The sequence below is a fragment of the Cynoglossus semilaevis genome, chromosome 8, assembly GCF_000523025.1.
Source record: "Cynoglossus semilaevis isolate Cse_v1.0 chromosome 8, Cse_v1.0, whole genome shotgun sequence".
Taxonomy (NCBI): Eukaryota; Metazoa; Chordata; class Actinopteri; order Pleuronectiformes; family Cynoglossidae; genus Cynoglossus; species Cynoglossus semilaevis.
In genome coordinates this window covers 13,322,946-13,347,377 of record NC_024314.1, presented here as the reverse complement: position 1 = coordinate 13,347,377, position 24,432 = coordinate 13,322,946, and the positions used below count along the sequence as shown (strand labels likewise).

At 43.5% G+C, this 24,432-nt stretch overlaps 1 protein-coding gene and 1 long non-coding RNA gene across 3 annotated transcripts in view; both read right to left on the bottom strand.

The window, feature by feature from the left end:
• The window catches only part of LOC112487378 (uncharacterized), a 30,139-nt gene extending 19,670 nt beyond the window's left edge, over nt 1-10,469 (bottom strand). For both annotated transcript variants that reach the window (XR_003050429.1, XR_003050427.1), the window contains exon 1: nt 9,835-10,469. This is a non-coding gene — a long non-coding RNA (uncharacterized LOC112487378). The remainder of the gene's footprint in view (nt 1-9,834) is intronic.
• A 4,858-nt stretch (nt 10,470-15,327) lies between these two features.
• The window catches only part of trrap (transformation/transcription domain-associated protein), a 67,253-nt gene continuing 58,148 nt past the window's right edge, over nt 15,328-24,432 (bottom strand). The window contains exons 68-73 of the mRNA XM_025057324.1: nt 21,162-21,387; nt 20,739-20,956; nt 19,718-19,902; nt 19,081-19,284; nt 16,776-16,970; nt 15,328-16,144 (exon numbers count right to left, since the gene is read on the bottom strand). Coding sequence (XP_024913092.1) covers nt 15,860-16,144; nt 16,776-16,970; nt 19,081-19,284; nt 19,718-19,902; nt 20,739-20,956; nt 21,162-21,387 — 1,313 coding nt within the window. The 3' untranslated portion in view covers nt 15,328-15,859. The remainder of the gene's footprint in view (nt 16,145-16,775; nt 16,971-19,080; nt 19,285-19,717; nt 19,903-20,738; nt 20,957-21,161; nt 21,388-24,432) is intronic.

Here is a 24,432-nt window from a genome sequence, read left to right as displayed (position 1 = left end):
GCGTGGCCTGATTTACTGGTCCACTCCGACTCCGTCTTCATGTCATGAATCCATAAGTGGCTCTAATTTGGGACACAGAGATGAAGGTGACCTCCACTGATGTTCCTCATCATCATCAGCCGCTCTCAGTGAGATGGGGGAGGAGAGGGGGTCGGGGGGGGGGGTGGATAATGGTTTGACTGTAATGTTGTGTCACGTATGATGTAAAATGAAATCAAAACCTGTCTGTTCTTTTCTTTTCTGCCTGATTTTAAACCCTCTCTGTTCCGACTCTCGTTTTCTCGGCTGCTTAGTAACTGATAAAAAGAAACAGCATTAAAGAAATGGAGTGAAGACAAATGTATGGAACCAACATGGCTGTAGACAGAGTGAAGGGTTACACACAGATGAACCAGTGTAGTGTCCACAACCACTGTCACTTCATACATCACTGTAATTAGAAAACAAATGCAGAGGAAACAGGTTGACCTTTACACACACACACAGCACTGTCTGAGAGAGTGTGTGTGTGTGTGTGTTTGCTTAGATGTGAGCATATGTTCACACCGAAACAACCAGTTGGGAGGGGGTAGGGGAGGGGGGGTACAGGAGGTTTGCAGAGTGAAGACACACAGGGAGTAAAGAGTTCGAGAGAACAGCTGTGACAGTGAACCAGGACTGTCACAGCAGAGCTTTGTTCCTGTGGCTCTTTTTAAAAACATCATATTTATGTGTCTAGTTTCACCTCGTGGTTTTAGAAATGTGTCGTCACCAGTTAATTTAAACCTATGGACAGGGTTTGTATGGCCCACAGTTTTCTTCTTTCTGGGCCACAACATATATCTTGAATTCAGTTATTGATTTAAGCTCATTTCAGCTATGTTTTTTTTTTTGTTGAATTCTTGTATTTTATAGTTTTATCTTTTATTGGCAAGAATATTTTCTCTGGTTTTACTTATTCTGTTTTGTTTTTTTGTTTTTTCAATTTTAGCAAAACATAGGTTTTAGTTTTATAACATTTGATATTTTTGCTCAACATTGGAAACACTGCTCACTAGTAAATATGCTGGTCCTTTTAAAATCATATTTACATTTGTTTTGTTTAATAATAGATTCTTTATTATGTCTTTTTGTATCTAATCTTTAATAATTTTCTATTGTTTTGTCAGACTCATGTATTTTGGCTGTCACTCATGTGTGGCTGGTTTGGTTTTGGCAGAACTATTTGCTGTTATTGTCCTTTCTTTGACATTTTGTTTCCACTACAGTATCTACTCCTCTAACCTTCAGCCAGCATTTGGTTCAATATGTTTGGTGTTTTTTTCACCCAGGTTCAGTCGTTTGGTTAATTTGATTTTCTTCCCTACAACAGTAATGTACTGTACATATATATAAACCGTCGGTGTTCTAGTAGGAGTTCTACTCAGTTCTTTTCCCGCTCCCTCTCCTTCTGCAGCTGAACCAGTCGTGGGCTACGATATCAAGAGCAGGAAATAACATGATTCACTGGCTGTAATTAGAGATCCAGCCAGATGAAAAGAGATGATTTGCTCTTTGACACGGTTCACCCACGGAGAAACACAAATACTATCTAAATGTCATCAGGCAGCGTGGAGCTGCCTGTGTGAGAGTGGGAGCCGCACAAATTCATTATTTTCATCTATTTCCATCTCGCTGTGGTTACAGCTCCGTCAGGACTGTGTGACTCAGGCGCGGGAAGAAATTGGAAAAAGTTAAAAGTCACCAGCGAGGAAAGAAGAACATTCTCCCCTCATTTTCTTGGTCAGGGAAGGTAAAAATAGTCTGACGTTAATTTGCGGCAGCAGACGTGTGTGTTGATCAAACAGAAGGTTCTAGTCTGCAGCGTGTGAAGGGTTAATGTGGCAGATTGAAAACTATCTGCAGCTTTTATCTCTGCTTCTCAGACGCCGCAGCTGCAGATATCACTGCTCACATCAGTAATTACTGCCGCTTGTCAACAAAGGGTCCCAGAGGGGGGCGACGCTGAGCCGAGAGGCTGACATGATGGTGCGCGTGCGTGCCATCACACATGAATGCTTGGCTTTCATTAGAGTCACCTTTACACGACAAAAGCTTAGCTCAAACATCATTAGCCAGCAACTGTCAATGCTAAAAGTTATGAAAAAAACCCTGAAAGTTTAAATAAAACAAACCTTTAAACATTACCAACCAAACTTTGACTTATTTTATTACTGTATTTGTTTATTTGGCTAACATTCAGCTATTTTAGACAAAGTAACTGTTTCAGACCAGCTAACAGTTAGCCAACACAACAGTCAGAAATAATCAGTCAGAAATATTATTTCTTCCACTTCTTACAAACTAATCATTCAGTGAATGGGTAAAAAACATTTAAAATTACATCACACACATCATAAGTGCCTGTGTACACACACTCACTCTCTCACCCTAACTCTCTCATACCCCCCCCATTTGGTTCAATATGTTTGGTGTTTTTTTCACCCAGGTTCAGTCGTTTGGTTAATTTGATTTTCTTCCCTACAACAGTAATGTACTGTACATATATATAAACCGTCGGTGTTCTAGTAGGAGTTCTACTCAGTTCTTTTCCCGCTCCCTCTCCTTCTGCAGCTGAACCAGTCGTGGGCTACGATATCAAGAGCAGGAAATAACATGATTCACTGGCTGTAATTAGAGATCCAGCCAGATGAAAAGAGATGATTTGCTCTTTGACACGGTTCACCCACGGAGAAACACAAATACTATCTAAATGTCATCAGGCAGCGTGGAGCTGCCTGTGTGAGAGTGGGAGCCGCACAAATTCATTATTTTCATCTATTTCCATCTCGCTGTGGTTACAGCTCCGTCAGGACTGTGTGACTCAGGCGCGGGAAGAAATTGGAAAAAGTTAAAAGTCACCAGCGAGGAAAGAAGAACATTCTCCCCTCATTTTCTTGGTCAGGGAAGGTAAAAATAGTCTGACGTTAATTTGCGGCAGCAGACGTGTGTGTTGATCAAACAGAAGGTTCTAGTCTGCAGCGTGTGAAGGGTTAATGTGGCAGATTGAAAACTATCTGCAGTTTTTATCTCTGCTTCTCAGACGCCGCAGCTGCAGATATCACTGCTCACATCAGTAATTACTGCCGCTTGTCAACAAAGGGTCCCAGAGGGGGGCGACGCTGAGCCGAGAGGCTGACATGATGGTGCGCGTGCGTGCCATCACACATGAATGCTTGGCTTTCATTAGAGTCACCTTTACACGACAAAAGCTTAGCTCAAACATCATTAGCCAGCAACTGTCAATGCTAAAAGTTATGAAAAAAACCCTGAAAGTTTAAATAAAACAAACCTTTAAACATTACCAACCAAACTTTGACTTATTTTATTACTGTATTTGTTTCTTTGGCTAACATTCAGCTATTTTAGACAAAGTAACTGTTTCAGACCAGCTAACAGTTAGCCAACACAACAGTCAGAAATAATCAGTCAGAAATATTATTTCTTCCACTTCTTACAAACTAATCATTCAGTGAATGGGTAAAAAACATTTAAAATTACATCACACACATCATAAGTGCCTGTGTACACACACTCACTCTCTCACCCTAACTCTCTCATACCCCCCCGCCCCCACCTCTCTCTCAGCTCTGTCTCGTCATTTAGTCAATTGTGTGTGAAGTGACCTGCAAATTGGTTTCTATAAATATATCTTTGTTCTGTTTCTGCTGTTAGTTTTCATCCTGCAGGTAAACAACGCTCTCACTCCTCACTGCTCTGCACCATTAGGATCAACAAATGTTAGAAACAACAATTAGCTTCAGGCCATTTTCTTCATAATAATTCAGATGATTGTGTTGGTCGACGCGGTCACAGACCGACACGTGCTCCTGAGACCTTGACCTCAGACATGTGACCGTCTGTCAGTGATCAGAGGATTCACAGGAAAACAAAAGCAATTCAGCCAGAGCATGAAATGATCAAACAAGGTTAGCCCAAACAGCTAAAGTTAAGCTAAAGGTTAGCCAACAGTAAGGAGTCAGCAGGAGGCTCCTGTCAACACTCAGGGAGCAGCTGGTTTGAACTCTACAGTTTAAGGATGTGAAAACAACTCAGCCCACATTATCACCTCCCCTCACCCGCCTCCCCCTCTTGAGGTCACACTGTAAGACACAAACATGTCTCCCGTGCACCAGGCCCTCGTGGCCCGACTGTTAAATGGGATTTATGAAGAGCGACAGCAGCATCAGCGTTTTAATAATTAGCAGGAGCAGAGTCCAGAGGAGGCGTCACTCCTCTCCCTGCTCCTACGAAGGTAATGGGCTCCTCTGTTGTAACGAAGGCCCTTAAACCTTGATTCATTTGACAGGCTGCTCCTGCGTCCAGCAGAACAACAACAGTAAAGGTGGATAACGAGGCTGTTCTCACTGTTCTGGTGACTTTGACCTGCACTTGTGGAAACTCACCGACACCAGCGCTTCACTGACTGTGGCTCCAATACAGACACACAGTCCATCCATACTGATGATGATGATTTATTTTATTTGTTAAAGTTGAGACAAAAAAATAGATGATCATATAACACAGGAGCAGCAAGTTTTTCAAGGCTTAAAATGTTGGGCTAACCATTTTCTTACAGCTAAATGTTAGCCACCAATGGCTACAATTCAGCCATCTCTTCAACACGACTCTTCGTTACTGAGTCCTCATCATCTCTCTGTGACAGCAGTGTCACCTCCTCTCTCTGTCTCCTTCATTCAGAACATTTGTCATTTTCCTGCAGGAGCAGTGAAGTCACAGAGCTTCAGTCTGTGCCAATTACACAACCTCCTGTGGAGGAGCAGCGTTGTCCAGAAACACCTCCGCTGCTCCTTCTGTGTGGCTGCAGGAGCCCAGGACAAATTAGTGTAATAGCTGCTCTGAGGTCAGCGTTGCAGCCCAACGCTCAGGTGCACAGATACTGTGGTCAAGGACAGAACAGAATGTGGTCCACGTCCCTGCCTGAAGGCCTGTGTTTCTGGACAGTGGACACAGAATCATCAGCTGATGTGGAGGAAGAACGAGGTCGCGTGTGGTTTGGAATTAAAAAATGAAGATGTTAAAGCTAATTCAGCAGCAGAACACTCTTACAAAACAGAATATATATTATTTAATTTGAATCCCCTGTCATTCTAAAATCCTCCTGAACATCCGGGTTTCCAGTTTCTCTCTCTGTTTTCTTCTCATTCTCCTCTCTGTTGACTCTCAGTCTACACCTAGATATTTACCAATGTAAGATCCATTCAATAGGTGGCACTAATGCAACTCACAAGAATCCCTCCAGCTGCTAACGCCTAACGAAGAAGCAAGGCTACTGGTGTTAGCATGGTTAGCTTAGCCCATGGGTCTCCAACGCATCTCTTGCAAGCTACCATTAGCTCGCTGCTCCTTCCCAAGTAGCCCGCCAAAGGGCTAACCAATGTAAATACATTTGAAAACGTTGTCGCTTTTATCCAATCAAATAAAAAGCTGTCCCGCCTCCTCCAACGGCGGACAGGACAGACCATAATACGCGTTACTGCACAGCTTAAATATTGTGTTTATATCTGTCATGACGATTGTCAAACGCTGTTGGTTGTGCTCGTTTTGACCAGCAGACGGCGACAAAGTGCAGAAATGTAAAAATAACAGCTTACAGTATATGGTTAATTTTCAGCAATGTATAAGTGATAGGATTTAAAACTGCGATCCTTCACTCAGAAGACTAACTCTCTGACCACTAGATCAAGGACCACCACATTTAGTCACCAATTCATATATAAAAATAAATAAAATAAAGTAGTAAAATGTGACACTTTTGAGTGTGTGTAAATATATATATATATATGTATATATATATATATACACATACATACATACACACACTGCCCCCAAAGGGCAAAATGGAGGAACAATACTGGGCCATGACTACCTGAAAGTTTTTAGTGGACTGCCACACTGCCGAAAATAATAATAATAACAATAATTTAGAGATGTTTTAATCACAAATATGATATTTAGACAATATCATATTGTAAATTTTCAGGCAAAGAAAGCCTTTTTTTTCTTTTCCTTTTGGAAATGAGCTATGAATGTAAATGTCACACAACATCAGTAGCTCTTGTCATTTTTATTTAGTATAAGTAGCTCTCAGAGGAGATCCCTAGCTTACTTGCAATACTTGCACATGTTTCAGTGCCTGTTGCTGTGCAGAATGTGGAAAAAACCAAAAAACACCTCCGTCGGTTCTGTCACTCACTCCAGTCCTTGGCGTCAAGGCCTGAGAATCCATCAGTTCTGTCTCGTTGGCGGAGGAGTTGCTCGTTTTTGTCACCTGACAGCTCAGCTCTTTCTAAGGCTAGAGTTCAGCCCAGGGAAGAGGAGCTGCAGTAATCCTGCAGTACTGTGGAGCACTGACACTAACTCAGCTGGGGGTTGGTAGTTAAACTCCCAGGTTTTTTTTTTAAATCACATTACAAATTAGTGCTATAGCTCTGGAATCATTATTTTCAGTTCTTTTGGTAAATGTGTTTTTCAGGAGGCATTTATAAAATTTTACTTTTGTCTATTTTATAAATCTTTATTTCTTTTAACTTTTTTGTCAAGGTTTACGCTTCTTCTCTGAGTTTGTTTAAATTGGAGTTTTAGTCCCAGAATACATTCTAGTATCAATTGCTGAAATACAACTCAACCTAAAGTCACAACTAAAACTAAAGCCAGAAGTCATGCATGACCTAAAGGTTAGCTAAAAGTCAACAACAATAGCCCAAAGTGTGAACAAAACATAACAGTTGTTAAAAGTGGAACTAACTACTGTTAAAAGGGTTTGGCAAAATGACATGTAGAAATGTAGTAAAAACAACAGTCGACAAAAGAGTCAAAATCAGCAGTTCATACAGTCCATTTCTTATCATTCAAAATGTCCTTAAATTACATTTGCAGCTGAATGTGACGCAGAGGAGAAGGAAAACACAGGAGGTGATGCTGGAGCAGCATTTTCTTCCTAATGGGAGAAAATATACAGTACCATCAAAGTGAGAAATTGTCAATTAATGGAGTTTTCCCCCAATGATTCCTCCTCACACGTGTGTGTGTGTGTGTGTGTGTGTTCTTCATCTGGCAGAAGGTCTCTGTTCTCCGACTAACACCAGCCTGAAGCTGCTCCGTCACCAGCTGGTCGTCTTCTTCTTTATCCTCTGTCTGCTCCGCTCTGACAGAACGCAGAGACCAAATTATACAGCAGCTCAGAACTAATGAGTGCCTTGGAACAGTTTCCTCATAATTTACAGTGATGAACCTGTTGATCCTTCAGCTCCTCCTCCTCCTCCTCTCTCGCAGCTCCTACATCTAAACCCATCTCCTGACAACTTTCATTAACTAATGAAATCGTACAGCAAATGATATCATCATCATCATCAATATTGTTATAAACAGCAGTGTGTTTGGAGTCAATGTTGGAACCTGCCTTTAACCAGTAGAAACAAAATGAGGTTTTCAGCCAAGGCTTCCAAAAAGGTGACATCAAGAAGCTAAAGATAAGGCACAGTTAGCAGCAGCTAGACCTTCACCAATAACAAGCTTTAGTCTATAGGAGTCAAATATAACTCTAGAGATCTCCCAAGGAGGCTAAAAGCTAACCTTGTTATAGCCAAAAGAGCTAATGAGAAAAAAAAATCACATGACAAGCGTTTACTTAATGAAATAAGGAAGGAAACAACATTGAATGACCTAAGATCACAACCAAGCGAGGGCAGCAGTCTCTACGACCGCCACCCAAATCACAGTGCACCGTACCAACCATCCTGAACCTTCCTGTGGGTGGTGAGTCCACTGGAACTGTTAACAAGTCTTGATGTAAAACATGAGGAAAAAACAGTCAATAGTTTGAGGAAAATATAACCGATAACTTTAGCCCAATCAGTTCTTTTAATCTGGCAAAAATGTCAATATCATGAGGTTCAGATTAAGCACACAAATAGCCAACATTTAGGAGAAACAGTGGTGCATGATGCTAGCTAAGTTTCTGTCTGTAACTGGAAGATTTCTTTTATAATTCAATCTTCTGTTCAAGACAGTGAGGATTTTCAGCTTCTTACAAAAGTTTTTAATTCTCTCAAAGACAAAGAGTGAGAGACATTTGTCACCACTGGATTTCTCTCTGTCCTACTTGGAGAAGACCTAAAAAGCCCGTTTTCCCTCCTCGTTAGAATCACATCATTGTCTCACGTTCCTCCACTTCCACTTCCTTAATGTGGGAATATGATTGGCCTCATATGGAAATCCTGTAAGACGTTTCAGTCAAATGGGATTTCAGGGAAACAAGTGAACATACGTTTGTGAGCTAATGGAGAACGTACCCTCTCACATCACACTCACAGACACAGGGATTCGCTTCTGGGCCGGAAAATCTTTAGTGACCTTGATCAGAACCCATTTAAAAAATGGTGTAAACCTCCAGAACCACTAGTCATATTTACTCCAGCGCTGCACGGCTGCAAAAACACACAATCAACAGGAGGCGGTAGCAGTGGAGAGGCAGGAGGAGTTATTTGGTAAACAGTGTTTTTTTATTTTTTATTTCCTGTTGTGCTGCTGAGGACAGATGTAGAAAAATCCCATATTGTCTTCATTAGTTTGTGTGCATTAGAGACGCAGTCTAATGGTTTATGCAGACAAGACCACCAGCTGAGGGTTAGGGTGATTGAGGCTGATGCTCATTTTATGGAAATTAAAGCAAGAAATAGGAAGACTGCTGCACACACACACACACACACAGTTCCTCTTGTCTTATTCCTGTCTCTGTCAGGACAATCTCCGCCTCTCCTTCCTCCTCCTCCTCCCCCCTTTCACCTTCCCTCCATCCCCGGCTCTTGTTGCTGTCAGGACACATTAGGACGTTGCTAACGAGTGACTTAAATTAGGATTCCCTGCAGTCCTGAGCAGGTGTGGGTAATGAGGTGGGGAGACAGGGAGAGATGGAGCTCCTCCTCCATTCTTTCACTCACTAAACAACCTGTGTGTGTGTGTGTGTGTGTGTGCGTGTGTGTGAACAACACAGCCCTGGAGGCATCATGAGGTTATGTGCCTGTACTATGTGAATGAGCTCGAGTGAGTGATTGGTAAAAATCAAACTACAAACAGGCAAACTCGCAGGAACACCGTCGGTCTGATGGAACATTCCTGACTTAAACACAACTCAAAACCTCCAGCCTGGTCCAAGTAGAGCTGAGTTTGGAAATGGTTGAGAATTTGAAAGCCAGAATTAGGCAACGCACTGATCCCTGTGAAATCCATTGAACAGAAGAAGACCAGACAAAATGAGCCCAAGACGACGAAGAAGAGTAGCCAACGGTTAGCAAAGGAAATGGCAGTTAAAATGACAGCTTCAACCACTGTTGGAGCACAAATAGCAAGAATAGTTCTCCAGCCAATGCAATTAAAAACTTAGTGATGAGGAAAATTTTTATAATTTGTTCAAATTGCCCTGGAGGTGGCGCTTCACTGGGGCTTAAAGGTCAGAGTTAAGTTAGCCTAAGACAGAGCTACACAGCAGCAGCTAAGTCTGATTTAAGTGGCCTAATGTTCCAAACCTAATCAAGAGCGAGCAAAAAACTGTTGAACAATAGCCCTAAATGATTTCACATTCACCAAAAGCACAGCAACAATAAGTAAACAGTCACTCAGAGCCACACACTAGCTAAAAACACAGCCAAACCAAGGCAGCAGTGACATTAGCACAACACAGCAGGAACAACAACAACCAGGAGTTGTTGACAAGCAGAGACAGGTGAGACGTTCAATATAAAGATGGAGAGAATGGAATGTTCTAGAAACATTCTAAGGACATTGGGTTCTTACCTCATCTCAGGAACAAACACCTCACGATGACAACATTCCACTTTGTTCCCTCTGCATTCCTTCTTTTCTTTTGTTATCAGTCTTCATCTCTTTCTATTGGCTGTAGGGTTCAAAGTGGGCGTGGCTAAGACACACCCTCTGGCACCTGTCTATCCACTCACCTGCTGCTCATCATTTTGATTGACCCTCAACACCTCTGATGGTGGATGGTTGTGTAGCATGTCTGCAGCAGACAGCTGTGGACCAGTGGTTAATGGAATGTATTTCCACCAGAAAGTTCAGGGTTTGATTCTGTATAGAAAAAGAAGCCAGGCCCCATATTTTAAATATAACACATACGTCATGTGTACCAGATGTAGACCACATCAGGTCCATCATTCTGGGCATTCTTTTCTTCCAGCCAGTGTCTGAAACTGAAGGTTTGGTAGAAGTTCAGCATCCTGCAGATCTGGGCTCTGACGGCTGATGGACTGTGATCTGTTATCGTCCCTGTGGCCTGGCCTCTCACAGATGGGCTAAATAGGTGGTCTCAGCCCAGTGGAGGTGGAAATGAATCTGGCCTCTGGTCCTGATCCGTTCTGCTCGCTCCCACTCTCCACACACTCTGTTTGACGTGACAGGTGAGACCGTGTGTGTGTGTGTGTGTGTTTAATGATCAATCGCAGCAGGATTTTGTTGAAGCCAATTACTTTAAATTCTTTCTCCTCGGCTGATCCTGGCGCTGTGGAAGCAGCAGAGTCAGCGGAAGCCTCAGCGTCTGGCAGAGTTCCAGGCTCTTCATCACTGTCCATCAGGACAACGTGACTTATGGAGAACAGCAGAGGCTGTGGCAGACTGGACTGATGGGACCGCTGTCTCACAAAACAAAATTAAAAATGATAGATTTATTTCTACTTTAATGCCAATCACTAGGGCTAAAGTAAGGACCATAGAAGTATTGAGTCAGACGGTATTGTGCCATGCAACTACAGCCATTTAATCAACGTAGTAAATATATACTTATACATATATAGTTTTCAATATAGGTAGATCACTTTACCCTGGTCATTTGAAAAGCAGCTCCAAGCCAAAAAAGTGTGGACACCCCTGTTTTACAGTGTCTTCTACTGTCTCTGCTACACAGCAATGATCCTCCACAGGTTCTTAGTTTTCAACTTTGATTAGAAAATAGTTGATGAACATCTTCTGCTTATGATTGATGTTGATACAGTAACAGCAGCAGGTACCACCAGTCATCATCATCATCATCATCACCTTCATCCTCCTGGTCATTGTTGTGCTGCAGCTCCACCTCAGCACCACCTGCTCCTGTGTCTCCTCTGTGAACAGCTTCCTCCCTGGTCGCTGACAGAGAAATCTCCCTGTGGGAAAAGAGAGAAGTGAATTGGTGTCTGCCTTTCCCCCCAGGTACATCCTTCATCCCTTCTCCTACTCCTCCTCCCCTTCCTCCTGCACAGCAATCGGCTGCCCACTCAAGCAGCTGTCAAGGTGAGGCGCTGTAACACGGTGAGGCTCCAATGCCCTTGTCCAATTTCACTTTGGAGGGAAGCTGGGCTGAACATGCCAATCCTGATATTACCAAACAAATTAAATCACACGATGGGCCGCAGAGGAGAAGGGGAGAGGACTGAGGAGTGAGGATGCTCTGATGGATGGAGGAGGAGGAGGAGGAGGAGGAGGAGGAGCACACTTGTTTACTACAGGAGGTTGACAAGCTCCGTGCTGAGGCGGAGCAGGTGAACCAGAGAGGAGAATCAATAACTGACCTCTGCTGTGATGTAGGTGTGATGATGTGATGAAGGTGGAGGAGGTGGAGGAGAAGATCCTTCACAGTCTCTGCTCCGTCTCCACCAAGTGTAGCCTCCAAACTAAACTCATCTCAAAGAGTGTCTTCTCCCAGAATAGCTGCTGTTCCTGACACGCTGGACTGGTGGCGCCGTTCTCTGCCTCTGTGACAAACACAGTTCACACTGGCAGCAGGAGCAGCTGCTCATCTGTTATTCACACAGGGAACATGAGCCACGGTCTGAGCCACGGTCTGTGTGAAGGAGGAGTGAATATTACAACAATGATACAGAAATAAGACAGAGTTCAGCCAATAAAAAAGGTCCACAGACTACATGGTGGAGGAGAAGTTAGGAATTTTGCCTTAGAGCAAGGAGGTCACTGGTTCAAGTCCTTGTTATTGGGTAGCATGTTCTTGCCAGGGTTGAGTGTGGGTTAACTGGTCATTAATGAGAAAACAATAGGTGTGAATGACTGTTCCTAAATGTGCCCCATATAGTCCATATATACAGTATACACACACATTCATATATATGGTTATATAGATAGATGTTCATATATACATATATGTATGTTACATATATTTATATTGAAGAAAGGAGGAAGGGGGTTTGAACTTCTCTCCTCTGGAGAAATAGAAGTTTCTGAACCACATTTCATTTCATCAGGATCCGACCCACAGTCGCTCTGGCTCTTAAATGTCACCACTGACACCCTGCTGCAGCTGGACCAGAATGTTAGTCAGATTTATTCTCAGGCAAAACCCTAATTACCTGTCAGAAGTTTTCATTTTCATTGCACACGTTTGACTGGGACACAAAGCTGCTGGACCAACGTGTGGACCAGGGCCAGGCAGCTGTGGGCCACCGTGGCACACAGAACTTTCTCTCTCTGGTTGAGGGGCAGATTCTGGCTCCAACACACTCATCATCATCTGAACCAAGTGTGTGTCCTGTCAGCCAGTGGCCATCACACGGGCACAATCCCATCATGCCCTGCTGCCAGCGTCTGCACCACCGCCCGGCCTCCCGACTCCAACTCTCACACATCTGAGGAGAAACCCGCTCTGAGCCATGACTCCAGGTCAGAGCAGGAGGCGTCTGAGGAGATGGGAGCAGCAGGGGGGAGGAGTCAGACTGTGTTTTCAATAAAAGCAGCTGCTTATTTGAAAATATCCTCCTCTACACACACACACACACACACCCGCCGTCTGAGGCCACACATATTAAAATGTAACTTCAGGCCTGGTGGCAGCAGCAGGTGGAGGAGGAGGGAGGGAGGACGGGTGGGTGAGTGGTGAATATCAGCGTTGGGGAGGAGCAGATAAGGCACATTTGGAGGAGGAAATTGGTTTGGCCAAAAGTACATTACAACACTTCATCACCAAATGACTCCTGGAGTGCAGCGGAGTGATGAGCAGCAGGGTGAGGAAGACCCAGGCAGAGTTTTCTTCAGACAGAAACAGATTTTTAGTTTCCTGTCTGTAAATATTCTATTTACCACAAACTGAAAACGCTGTACGTATTTGTGCTGGGCAAACATTCAGACTTTCAGGACAGTCATGATGTTCCCTGATGGATCAGTTTAAATTCAACTGTACAATAGTCACAGTTTGAATGTGATGTGCTGGGAACCACAGTATGTACTGCATTCAAGTGATACTTCAATATCTCAGTACTCTAGTTTTGAGAATATTTACCTATTAACTACTGTGCTCTCTCTCTCTCTTTATATATATATATGTATGTATATATACAGTATATATACTGAAGCCGAGCTCCATTTTTCCAATCATCTATGTCTCGCTCACTGTCCTTCCCTAGGTTATTTGACCCATTTTTATAACAATAATAAATGTTTTCTGAATTATTATTATTTTATATTATCAAAATATTTGTTTATATCTATGTTTTTGTTGTTTAGATAGGGGGATTTTAATTTAATTAATTAACAGTATATTACAGTATATACAGTATATATTTCTGGGAGGCTGGAACGAATTCATTCGTTTTTAGTTATTTTTAATGGGGAAAATGCAATCGAGATACGATTGTATGTATACACACATACAAGACCAGACAGTTTTTTTACTGACTGTCTGCTCCTGAATCAGATTTCAAGGTGAATTTGTTCACACATCAGTCCAAATGTGAATCAGTGAGCGTGTGGTCGTGGATGTGCTCCTTCATCTCCTTTGTCACCAATGACAACGTAAGAAAAAAAAGAGTGACTTTTCTTCTATTCCTGAACTTTTCTCTGTGTGTGCAATTAAAATTATAACAGCAGAATTCAGATGGAGAACTAATGAGCTCAGCTCCTCTGAGTGGAGACGCCATTAAATCTCCTAATGGAGCTGCTTCAATGAGGAGCAGAGCACACACACACACACACACACACAGTCATTATTTGATTAATGCCACTTGTTTACATGAAGACACAAAGAGTCCTCTCCTCCTGCTGCGACGCTCGGCCTCCTTCGCTCTGATGTGTAATTGGATTCAGGCCGTGAAGAAGAAGACGACGTGCCGTTGTCTCCTGATCCTGAATGATGAATGGAGATGAGGGAAAAGAAGTGGATTAGAGAGTTTGTCAAGTGGCTTTCACTTTCCTGTCTTTAGATCATAGACCGTTTATAAAAGACGTGCCACTTTTCTTCTCTCACAGAGTGAGTTTTTCAGAAACGTAGTACCCTGTCAGTCAAATGTTCTCACCTCGTATGTGCCTTTTAAAGCAGACCTATGAATAAAACTGTAAACATGCAGTAAAATGTTTCCTAAATAGTGTTTCATGGAAGCATCACTGAAGAAGTAAAACAATATATAAAACAATATGTAAACTTGATCATTCTCAGAGATCACAGCTGGAGACGTTCCCCAGAAAGAAAAAAAACGGGTTGAATTAGAATTAGAAATGTCTTTTTTCCTCCTGCTGCAGCTCAGAGTAACAGCAGTGATGCTGTGTCAACAGCACAGAGGGGCAGACACTGTGTGGACGCTGGGCTTCACTCAGGCCAACAGAGATATAACCTTTGTTTATGGGCCCAGGCCCAGCCTCTGACAGGGCTTATAAGTCAAGCTGGGCCGGCCCACTTGGAGGTGGGCTGGCGGGCATTAATCAAGCTCCGGGGGAGTAGAGGCATAGTCCTGAGCATCGGCAGTCACATGACCCACCTCCACGGGAGACGCTGTAACCAGCGGGTGGAGATAGACCACAAGGTTATTGAAGCTCCAGAAGATAAAGGATCTGGAACTGTTGCTGTGAAAAGTTCCTTCGTCCACATCTGGTCACCGAGGACCAGGAGGAGGGAGACAGGAGAAATAATGTAATAATAACCTCCTGTAATTCCATAACTTTTACTATACCAATACAGTAACATGCATAACAAACATCTGGTAATGCTAATTACAACTATACATTCACGGAATATATGTAGCCTTTTTTGGGTTTCTTGATGATACAGATAGGACATATTATTGTACAAATACAATAATTGTCATACATCTGGCAATATAACAATAACATAACAATTTAATACTTTAAAAATAGCCAGAGAACAAGCCTAGTGTTTTTCTACATGCTAATTATCAGCACAGTGGAAACTGGAAACTCATTCTTTAGATAAATTTGTTTACAGCCCCCATTGTGGGTATATGTGTGTGTTCAAAAGGATAAATGACATCATAAAGAGGAGAGGAGACGAAAAAGAAATGTGTGTTTTATAAAAAAGAGCATTTTATTCAAACAAAATGCTTATTTACAGAGCAGATCATTCACTCCTGTTGGAAACAGACATGTTCACTGGGAATGTTGTTCACATGACCGTAGTAACAGCTCATCGTGAAGAACAAAAATATAATCGGGGGTAAAAAATAATTAAAGCACATCTCAGGCAAACAATATTCTGAAAGGACAGAGAAAACAAAACGTATCAGCATTTAAATAAAAAAAATAAACTTTGTTTTAAGAAGTCTGGTTTCACGTGAAATGTCACTAGGTGGTGTTCAAGAAAGGACAACAAGACTTTTGTAAAAACGGGACTGTGACTCACGGTGCCTGGATTCCTTCCTATTGTCATTTTAATAACGGGCACTACAGAGACACTGTCCTCTCAAAAAATGAAAACAAGGCAGAGATGGTTTCCAGACAAACATGGAAGAAAAAGTTTCAACATGAGTCCAAAAATGTCCAGTAAAAAACACCCAAACCATTTCCCAGTCTCCCGCCGTCTTCTTCTGGAGCCTCAGAGCCATGGGTGCCAGGCAGGGTCCATACGGCACAGGTTGTCCAGACTGTTGGCTGCAGCCACCAGCGTGTTGACTTTACTTTCTCCTCCTTCAAACTGGGCCAGGTTGTGGAGGCGGGTCATGATGGCCGTGACAGCCTTCTGGACCAGGGAGACCAGCTGCTGGGAGTCCATGTTCTCAGGCTGACCAGCAGGGGACAGCGGCATGGACGTGTCCTCCTGGGTCTTCTTGTGCCAGGCTATGATCTCATCTCGGAGGACAGCCTTCAGGATTCCATCCACCTGGGGGACACAGATGTTTGTAATGACAAAGATCTGGAGTTCAGCAATTAGACGATGAACCCACAAACACACACACACCAGAACAACAACAACAACAACAACAACAACAACAGAGTCCTATGGTTTCAGCACTGAGTCGTTTGTGTGGTTAAATCTTTACTATATTTGACTGTGTGATTACTGTGTGATTGTTGTGTGTGTGTGTTTTGCTGTGTTCCTTAGAAACCGTCCGTTTCCTCGGACGTCTCAGCAGAGGCGCATACACGCACGCACGCACACACACAGCTGCTGTTTTTCTTTGGTTTCAGCCTCAGCTTTAACTCAGGTTCAACAAGTTTAAGAGCAAAACAACACAGAGAGAAGAAGTTAAATCAGTTTCTATGACAGGGAGTCAGAGTGGATTTTATTTTTATGTGTCTGGTTGGAGCTAAACTTAAAATCTGCCTCTGTCTTTCTAACCCGAGTTTGACTCTGTGGCAAAAATCTGTGTATAAACAGGGATCACCACAGACCCGGTCCATATGTGGCTTTCAACAGCTGCATATTCCTTGTCAGTGACTTCAAATCTCCTTCAAGTCAAGATTTAATTGGCTGACAACTCTTCTGGACCGGGTTTGTGTCCAAGTCTCACCTTGAAGTTGGGTTGTGCGAAGCATCGAGCCACGGCGATCATGGAGGCGGTGAGTGGCCCGGAGACACCGATAGTGGTCAGGAACTCAGAGATGTTCGGAGTCAGACGGAAGGGAACGGGCCGATTAGCGTCCAGGTCGCCTGTGGCGTCGTTGATATCGAAGCGGAAGTAGGAGACATTCAGTTTCCCAGTGTCCTGTAAAAAGAAAAAAGGAATTTGAGCAGACTGCAGAAGATGAGGAGTTCAGTCTGAACTCTTCTTCAGCTGTGTTCCCATCAGAGAGTTCAGGAGAATGACCTTTGACACCAGGTCACAACTTGAAATCTACTTCCTTTAAAAGTTCTTTCAGATAATATAAAAACTTTGCTACAAAATTATTTCAGTTTTGGGAACAAACAATGTCATCTGGAGAATGTGTCGACCTGACATTACAGTTTTAATGCATTAAGGGTTTTCTGATTGAAGCTCAAAGTCCGAGGTTGGTCCTGGCACAAACATCAACCGGTGCCGGTATTTAATACACAATTACACAGAGTTAGATACAAAAACCAAACTTGTGCACTGGTCCTTTAAGGGCCAGTGACTGTGAGCTGGTGTGATGAAGACTCAGAGAGAGAAGAGCCACATCAGACAGGGATCCAGAAAAGAAAAAACAGCAGTAAATATTCCTCTGCTTCTCAGTGATGCCCAGTTACAAATCCAGCTGCGTCTCATCTGAGACGTCTGCTGTTATTGATCTGCTGAGCTGCAGACACACACACACACACACACGTCAAACTATCAGCAGCTGAACATCTATAATCCTCATCCACTCCCACTCCCTTCTTTGCTGACTTTAATACACACATACACACACTGGGCAGTTTTCAGCTTTCAGCACTTATGTGCCTGAGAGGAGCAAAAGGAGGAGGTGGAGGAGGAGGTGGAGGAGGACACAGGCAGCAGCCATCCCAGTGAAGATAAGCTCTCTCATATGAAAAGGTGAGTGGCTCAGACAGCTTTATGGCTGTGCATTTCATTCCAGCCCTGTCTTCCAGCCCTCTCCCTCCCTCCCCTCCCTCCCTCTCTTCTTCATCTCTTTCTCCCTTTCTTTCTTTCTTTTCTATCATTTTCCCGCCTCCACCCCCCCCCCCCCCCCCCCCTTCCTTCCTTCATTCCTTCCCCCCTTCCTTGTGGTACGGCTGCAAACGTTCAGAATGTAAAGAGAGCACAGCAGCCGCTGATGACGACTTCATTTACGAGGCGACTGTGCCGACTGTTTCTGAAGGATCTGAAATGTCCTGGGAAAAGAAATTCAAGTGAATTAACGCTAAAGACTTATTAGCGTTCAGGAAGTGTGTCGACCCTAGAGGAGGTGTGGAGGTTGACCATAACGAGTGTCCATTTCTTCACACTAGTTACTTAAAAATATAAAGAAACATTATATTATCTATTCATTTTCAAGCTAAACTTTAGCTAATATTTTGTATTATTAAGTCGTGGTGAATGCAGGATGTGTGCGGTTTTCTTTTTTATTACATTCGGTGTCGATCGGTGTCAAAATAGCTTTGGCTCAAAAACATCGGTGTCAAAATAGCTTTGGCTCAAAAATCTCAAGAATTTTCAAGGATTTCCAAAGCTTACAGAAATAAACCGTAAGGTCTGTGTTTGTCAGGGTGAGACATCCTCCCTATTTACTGTGTGTATGTGTATGTGTGCATGTGCATGCGTGTGCGTGAGCACCAGTCTCCACACCATAATCTCCCGGTGTCTAAGGGGATCTGCGGAGTGGAACAGGCCCGAGAGCGGGGGCTTAATGCTTGCTTTTCGCTGCCCAGAGGAAGGCCTGTCAGCAGAGGCAGATTAGGATCAGAGAGGACGGGTTTGCCGACTGACACAATCATCTTTAATAATGACTTTAAGAGAGCTGTCCACGGACAGGAAGCTGCGGACGGATGTGTGAGGATTGAGAGGCAGAGATGAGAGAGAGCGCTGTGCTCTCAGATGCACACGCGTCGACGTGGTCTCTTCAAATTGAAACGTCTTTGATAGCTGCGCAGCAGAGGAAGAGAATATAACGTGCTGTCAAAACATCCTTGGCTCTGACAGCCGGCGGCTGACTGATAGGCTCAGTCTGAAAGTCACCGGGGAGGATGGTAATTCACACACACACACACACACCCACTTGGGTAATAGTGATCTCTTAATGCATCTACAGCAGGGTATATCTCCTGAAATAGCCCCATCACACTGATCTCACCCGCCCTTGACGAGGCATCTCTGACACGTGTTTCTGACTGTTCTGTTTATTCTCTCTCTCATTTACCTGTGCAATCTGCAGCATTTCTGGGTTGAGCCTGTTGAGATGCAGCATGAACTCAGCCAGACCGATGAGCGCGAGTTGGATGGTGAACATCTTTCTGAAGGTCCAGTAGTCGGTGGCGTTGGGGAAAGTGTGCAGCGCCCACTCCTTCAGCATGCTGCGTGGGACCATGTTCCCCTGCACCTCCTTCAGGATGTCACGCAGCACCTGGAGAAATCAGACACTTAGTTCAATCTCCTACAGTAGTCAGTCAACTTCTCGCTTCTCTTGCTATGCCAAGACCTAAAAATGTAGCTGATGATAGTCGATAAAAAAAATGATTCAGCGTCTGCCATCGCTGAACTTTCTTGTTTTCCAAAAACCACTACTTTAAGAAGGAACTGGTTGATGCAAGTGTGATGTCACTGATGTGAACGAGTGTGTGTTCATTAGGGGTTAGAGAAAATATTTATACACTGAAATTTAGTTTCAGGAGCTGTATCGATTTTTTAAATTAACAATTTATAAAAATATAAAGAATATTCATGCTGTTCGTTGTGCCTATCGTATCACAGTATATTGCAATATATTGTATTGTTGTCCATGTATCCCTAGTACACACAGTGTACTTCCCTAGTGTTCATGGACTTGGGGTCTGTACCTGGTGACTGGCCTGTGTGCCTCGGGCCTGTACAGTGGCCAGACGGTCGTAATATCTGGAGATGGGGTTGTCGTGTTCGATGCCCTTCTTGGCACAGCGCTGTTTGTAGATTTCCACCAGCGACAGAGACGAAGGGTTGTCCTCCACCAGACGCATCTGAGGAGACACAGCAACCACTCTGGGCACTGGACGAAGGGAGAAGAAGAAGAAGGAGAAACAGGTGAGGAGAGCCCTGGTTAAAGGGAAAAAAGCAGCGGCAGGAAACAGCCAAGCGATGAGGTGGTGACAGGAAGAGGAAGAGGCTGAGACAAAGTCAGCCGCAATAAACAGTAAACATTTGGCTCCAGTGGCTGCAGAAATAGTTTAACTGCAGTGTAAACCAACAACTGAAATACCTCAGAGTTGGGAACAGTGGAGAGTCAGAGCTGTCGCTCCACACTAACCCGGGGTTAAAGGAGGTAAACGGGCTGCGTGAGGTTTGTCCTGTCAGAACAGGTCTAAACATTAACATACACAACAAATCAACAGCAGTGCTGATCCAGCAGGGAATGGGCGGAAAGGGCCCGCGAAGTCCCCGTCCATATTTCCCTTTAAACAAACCAATCAAGTGCATAAATGGAGCGCAGGCAAACATCTGGGTGGAGGAGAGCCACTGGGGGGGAGGGTGACTATAGAGAGGAAATAGTGCTTGAAAAGTGAATTGAAATTGTCTGTGGTGACTGAGTGGAGCAGACAGAGCGGGGAAGAATAAATAAAGATGGAAAATCTTTTAAACTGGTTACTGGGCAAAAAAAACAAACACTGGGGAAACAAGAAAAAAATGGAGTGGAGTGAAAACGTTTCTCCTGCTGCCATTCTAAAGCAACATGTTTTCAGACCGTCAGAACTTAAAGCTTTATATTTTAGGAGGCAAAGCTAGAACCATTTAGAAGATTTTATAAAACCCTATGATAACTGAATTATTTTTCCATCCCACCACCTCTGAGAACAACTGCACTCATGTCCTATTTTAAAACCCTACCAGTGAAGAAGAGGTGTCTCTTGGTGGTCTCCTTCCTCTTCTCCAGACAGGGGTTGAGGAGGCGCAGCAGCTGGAGGACCCTCTCCTCCCGGCGCGACTCTGTCAGACAGGCGTCGTTCATCACCAGGTAGGGGTAGATCTTACCGTTGTGGCCGCGGATGTAGAGACGACGTGCTGCCGTGTTGTGTTTCTGGACGATTTCCACTCTAGGCATGAACCTGGAGGAGTGAGGTAATGAGGGTGGAGGGCGTTGGGGCAGATATAATGGTTGTAAAGTTACTGAGAGACTCAGAGACCAAGTTGGTATCTGAAACTTTTTAGACCCTGAATTATTAACATAATCTTGCACTTGGAGCCTAAACAGCTGTTTTTATTTCTCTGGCTTTCGATCCCCACGTTCCCTCGTCTGGAAAAGCTCCGTACCTTGCAATCTTGATGTAGTAGTGCGTAGGTTTGGGCATGAGGAACTCCCCGGGGATCTCCACCTCGGCAGTCTGTGCCGAGAAGTTGCTGAGGAAACGGCATTTCTCTTCAATGAGGAAAAATTTGGGCAGCTGCTTTGTCTTAGCCTCCAGAATCTTAATCCACTTTTTCAGCTTGGAGATGAGATTATGAAGCTTCATGGAGCCTGGAACGCTGAAGTCGAAGTCTGGGTGAAAGAGGAGGAAAAAAAGGCAGAAAGGTTTACATCTGAACCCAGTAACAGCAAGTTTAAATGGAGAGTAAACAAACAAAAAAAAAAGAACAAAGTTCTCGAAAAAATGAAAGTCAAAACGACGTCTGAATGTTGTAAACAGTAATAGCCAAGAACATATCTTAAAGTTTTATTTTATTATGACTATATTTTTGAGAGGAAATTTTTTTATCAACCATCTCTAAAAACATGTTTCTATGATAGATAATTAAAAATAAGTGATGGGTGAAAAGATTCAGAACAAAGATAGAAAGATAGGGAGAGAGAGGGAGAGAGCAAGAAAGAAAGCTGATTAAATTAGAGTGATAAAGATGAGAGTTTAACGTATTACATTTCTGAGTCAAGTCACAACTCATAATGCAGAGAATATATTGTGATGAACAGTGGCAACAACTGAGGAGGAAGGAGTGGAGGCCATTTTTCCATTTTAGTTTAAAGCCCCTAGGACACACACAGACACACACACAGACACCAGGACACACACAGACACAGACACACACACACACTACTGTTTCAGTAGCCCCTGTTGTAGCGCCTGGTTGTACCGTAATGAATCCATGAAACAGCCAGGCCGTGCCATTTCAGACCCGCTCCATCTCTCCACGAGTGAAACCCCCTAATACTTTAAATAAGCCCTTTAAAAAGCAGCCAATGTTCTTTTTCCGTGTGGCTCTCATTCCACTCTCCGTCCGCCTGCAATTCACCTGCCTCAATAGCCGGGCTAAAATTGAAACAGTCCTGAGAAATTGCAACTCGACAACAATTCAGCCCCATAAAAGTGTTTAATGCCAACAAATGGAGGGGGAAAGTGAGGTGCACTGCAGTCCCACGGAACCACGGGACAATAAAGTGATATCACCCCACCCTCATCTGACACTAGACGTTTCACCACTTAGGGTCTGCAGAAGGTCACCAAGGTCACCAACCACAGAGTTATTTTACTCCATAGGAATAACTTGTTCTGGTAATCACGGCCAGCTCTTACCACACACTGTCCCTAACACTAGTGGACAACAGATGAAATGACAATGACTGTTATTTATTTTTTGGATGATTGTAATACTTAACAATAACAAAGTGGAAATCATAGAAAATGTTTCTCTCGGCTTTGGTACTAAAACTAAACTGCAGAGAGACACAAAGGTTCAGCTTTCCACAGAGTGAGAGTTATTTTCAGTTGCCCTGAACTCACCCTTTGACCTCAGGTCTGTCAGCAGGGGAGAGGGAGGCTAAGAGAAGGTGTGAGGTGCACAAGAAGCCAAGTGACTTTGACCTTTGTGAGAACCAGAGCTGGACCTCTGACCCACCTGGCTGACCTGACAGACCACAGCAGACACTGCTGCACCCAATTACTGGTCTTGACTCAGGGGGGTGGGCTATCAGCCTCTGGACAAGTAACTTTCTCTAAAGTACTGCTGGGGGGATTGGTTATAGTTAGAAAAAAACAACAACAACCAATAACAAAAAAAAAAGAAACAGCCAACAGCATACAATTAGCTCAACAAACAAAGTCTTATAATCAGCTCAAAAGAAAAGAAGTGATTAATCGATAGGCTAACAAACCTTTTTTAGTAAAGGTTAAAAATGAAAAAAATTCTGAATAAAGAGATTTCACCACACAACACATATGTTATCTACTTTGCCTTGAAACTGCCATCTGCAGGCTACCTTGGTCTGCTAATAGGTAACAAGTGAATGGCATTTCACTGTGACAAAAACCATTTAAGGACTGAATTTGAAACGTGTCCATTTGTACAGAAAAACATTCTGTGACAAAAGCCACTGGAGCAGACCCTGCTGCTCAAACCGTAACTCATGCAAATAGCATTCAGTGTAATTGGATATGAATGCCTCCCTGCTGCCAAATGTTATATGTGCAAACATAAACCCATATTTTATGGCCCACAAACCCCGTGCAAGAGACTGAGCCACTGACGTGAGTGCTGGGCTGCTCGGCAGCTCCGTAAAGCCTCTTTGTTCCGCTCCGCAGGACTTGTGTGGTTTTTCACTCTCTGTCTGCCCGATATGCCACGTCACAGCTGGGGGCAGCTGGGGAGCTGTGGTCGGTGAGGAGGGCCCTCGTCCAGACGGGAGCCCCGTGACGCAGGGCTGCCTGAACACAGCTGGTGCTGCAGCATCTGCTGAGACTCATCAGCACGGAGCTGTTTGTCTCCTTCAGTCTTGTTTGTGTTGTTCATCCACTCGGTGCATTTGATGTTTCCATCACTAACACGGCTGCCTGAGACATGTCTTACGGAGCAAATAAAATTAATTTAAGGTGCTTTGCTGCCACCTACAGGGCTGGAGTCTGTCAAGGGAACCTTGGGTGTTGCAATTAAATGCTGATTCTTATTTATCTTTATTTAAAATACTTCTTCAAGTTTTTTATCTTTAAAAAAATACAGACAGAAAGATATCAAATTCTTTCTGTCTGTATATTAATAACTGAAATTGAAATTCATATTTATAAATTTAAATCTATAGTCATTTAACATAAAAATAGTAATTTAAGTGTTTAAAAAATAAATATAGTTTTAAGTCTAGACTTTGTTCTTAAATCAGGTTTTAGTGCTGGCTGTTTCCTCATCATTTCTTTTCTCCTTCTAGCTGCAGTTAATTCACTCCGTCTCACTCTCTCTGCCCTTCACTGTCCCAGGGCCAAACACATTAGCTCTATTGGCCACTCACAGGATCACTGAAGGGTAAAAGAGGAGACTCTAAAGAGGAGAGCAGGAGAAGAGGAGACAGCAGAGGGAAGAGGAGAGGCTGTGAGGAAGGGTGATTAAAAAAAAAATGGATTGAGCCGCCCTCGGGTTTTTTACTGAGCGGAGTGATTGAGTGAACATGTATGTTCCGTCCGTACAGAGGTCTATTTAGGACAGGCGTTCCCCGTGTTAGTGCACGCTCCAGTGAACTGTGTTTAAACTCACTTATGTAACGTGCAAAGAGCAGCGCACGTGGCAACCGAAAAGCCAAGAAACGATAAACGATGGATAAAAA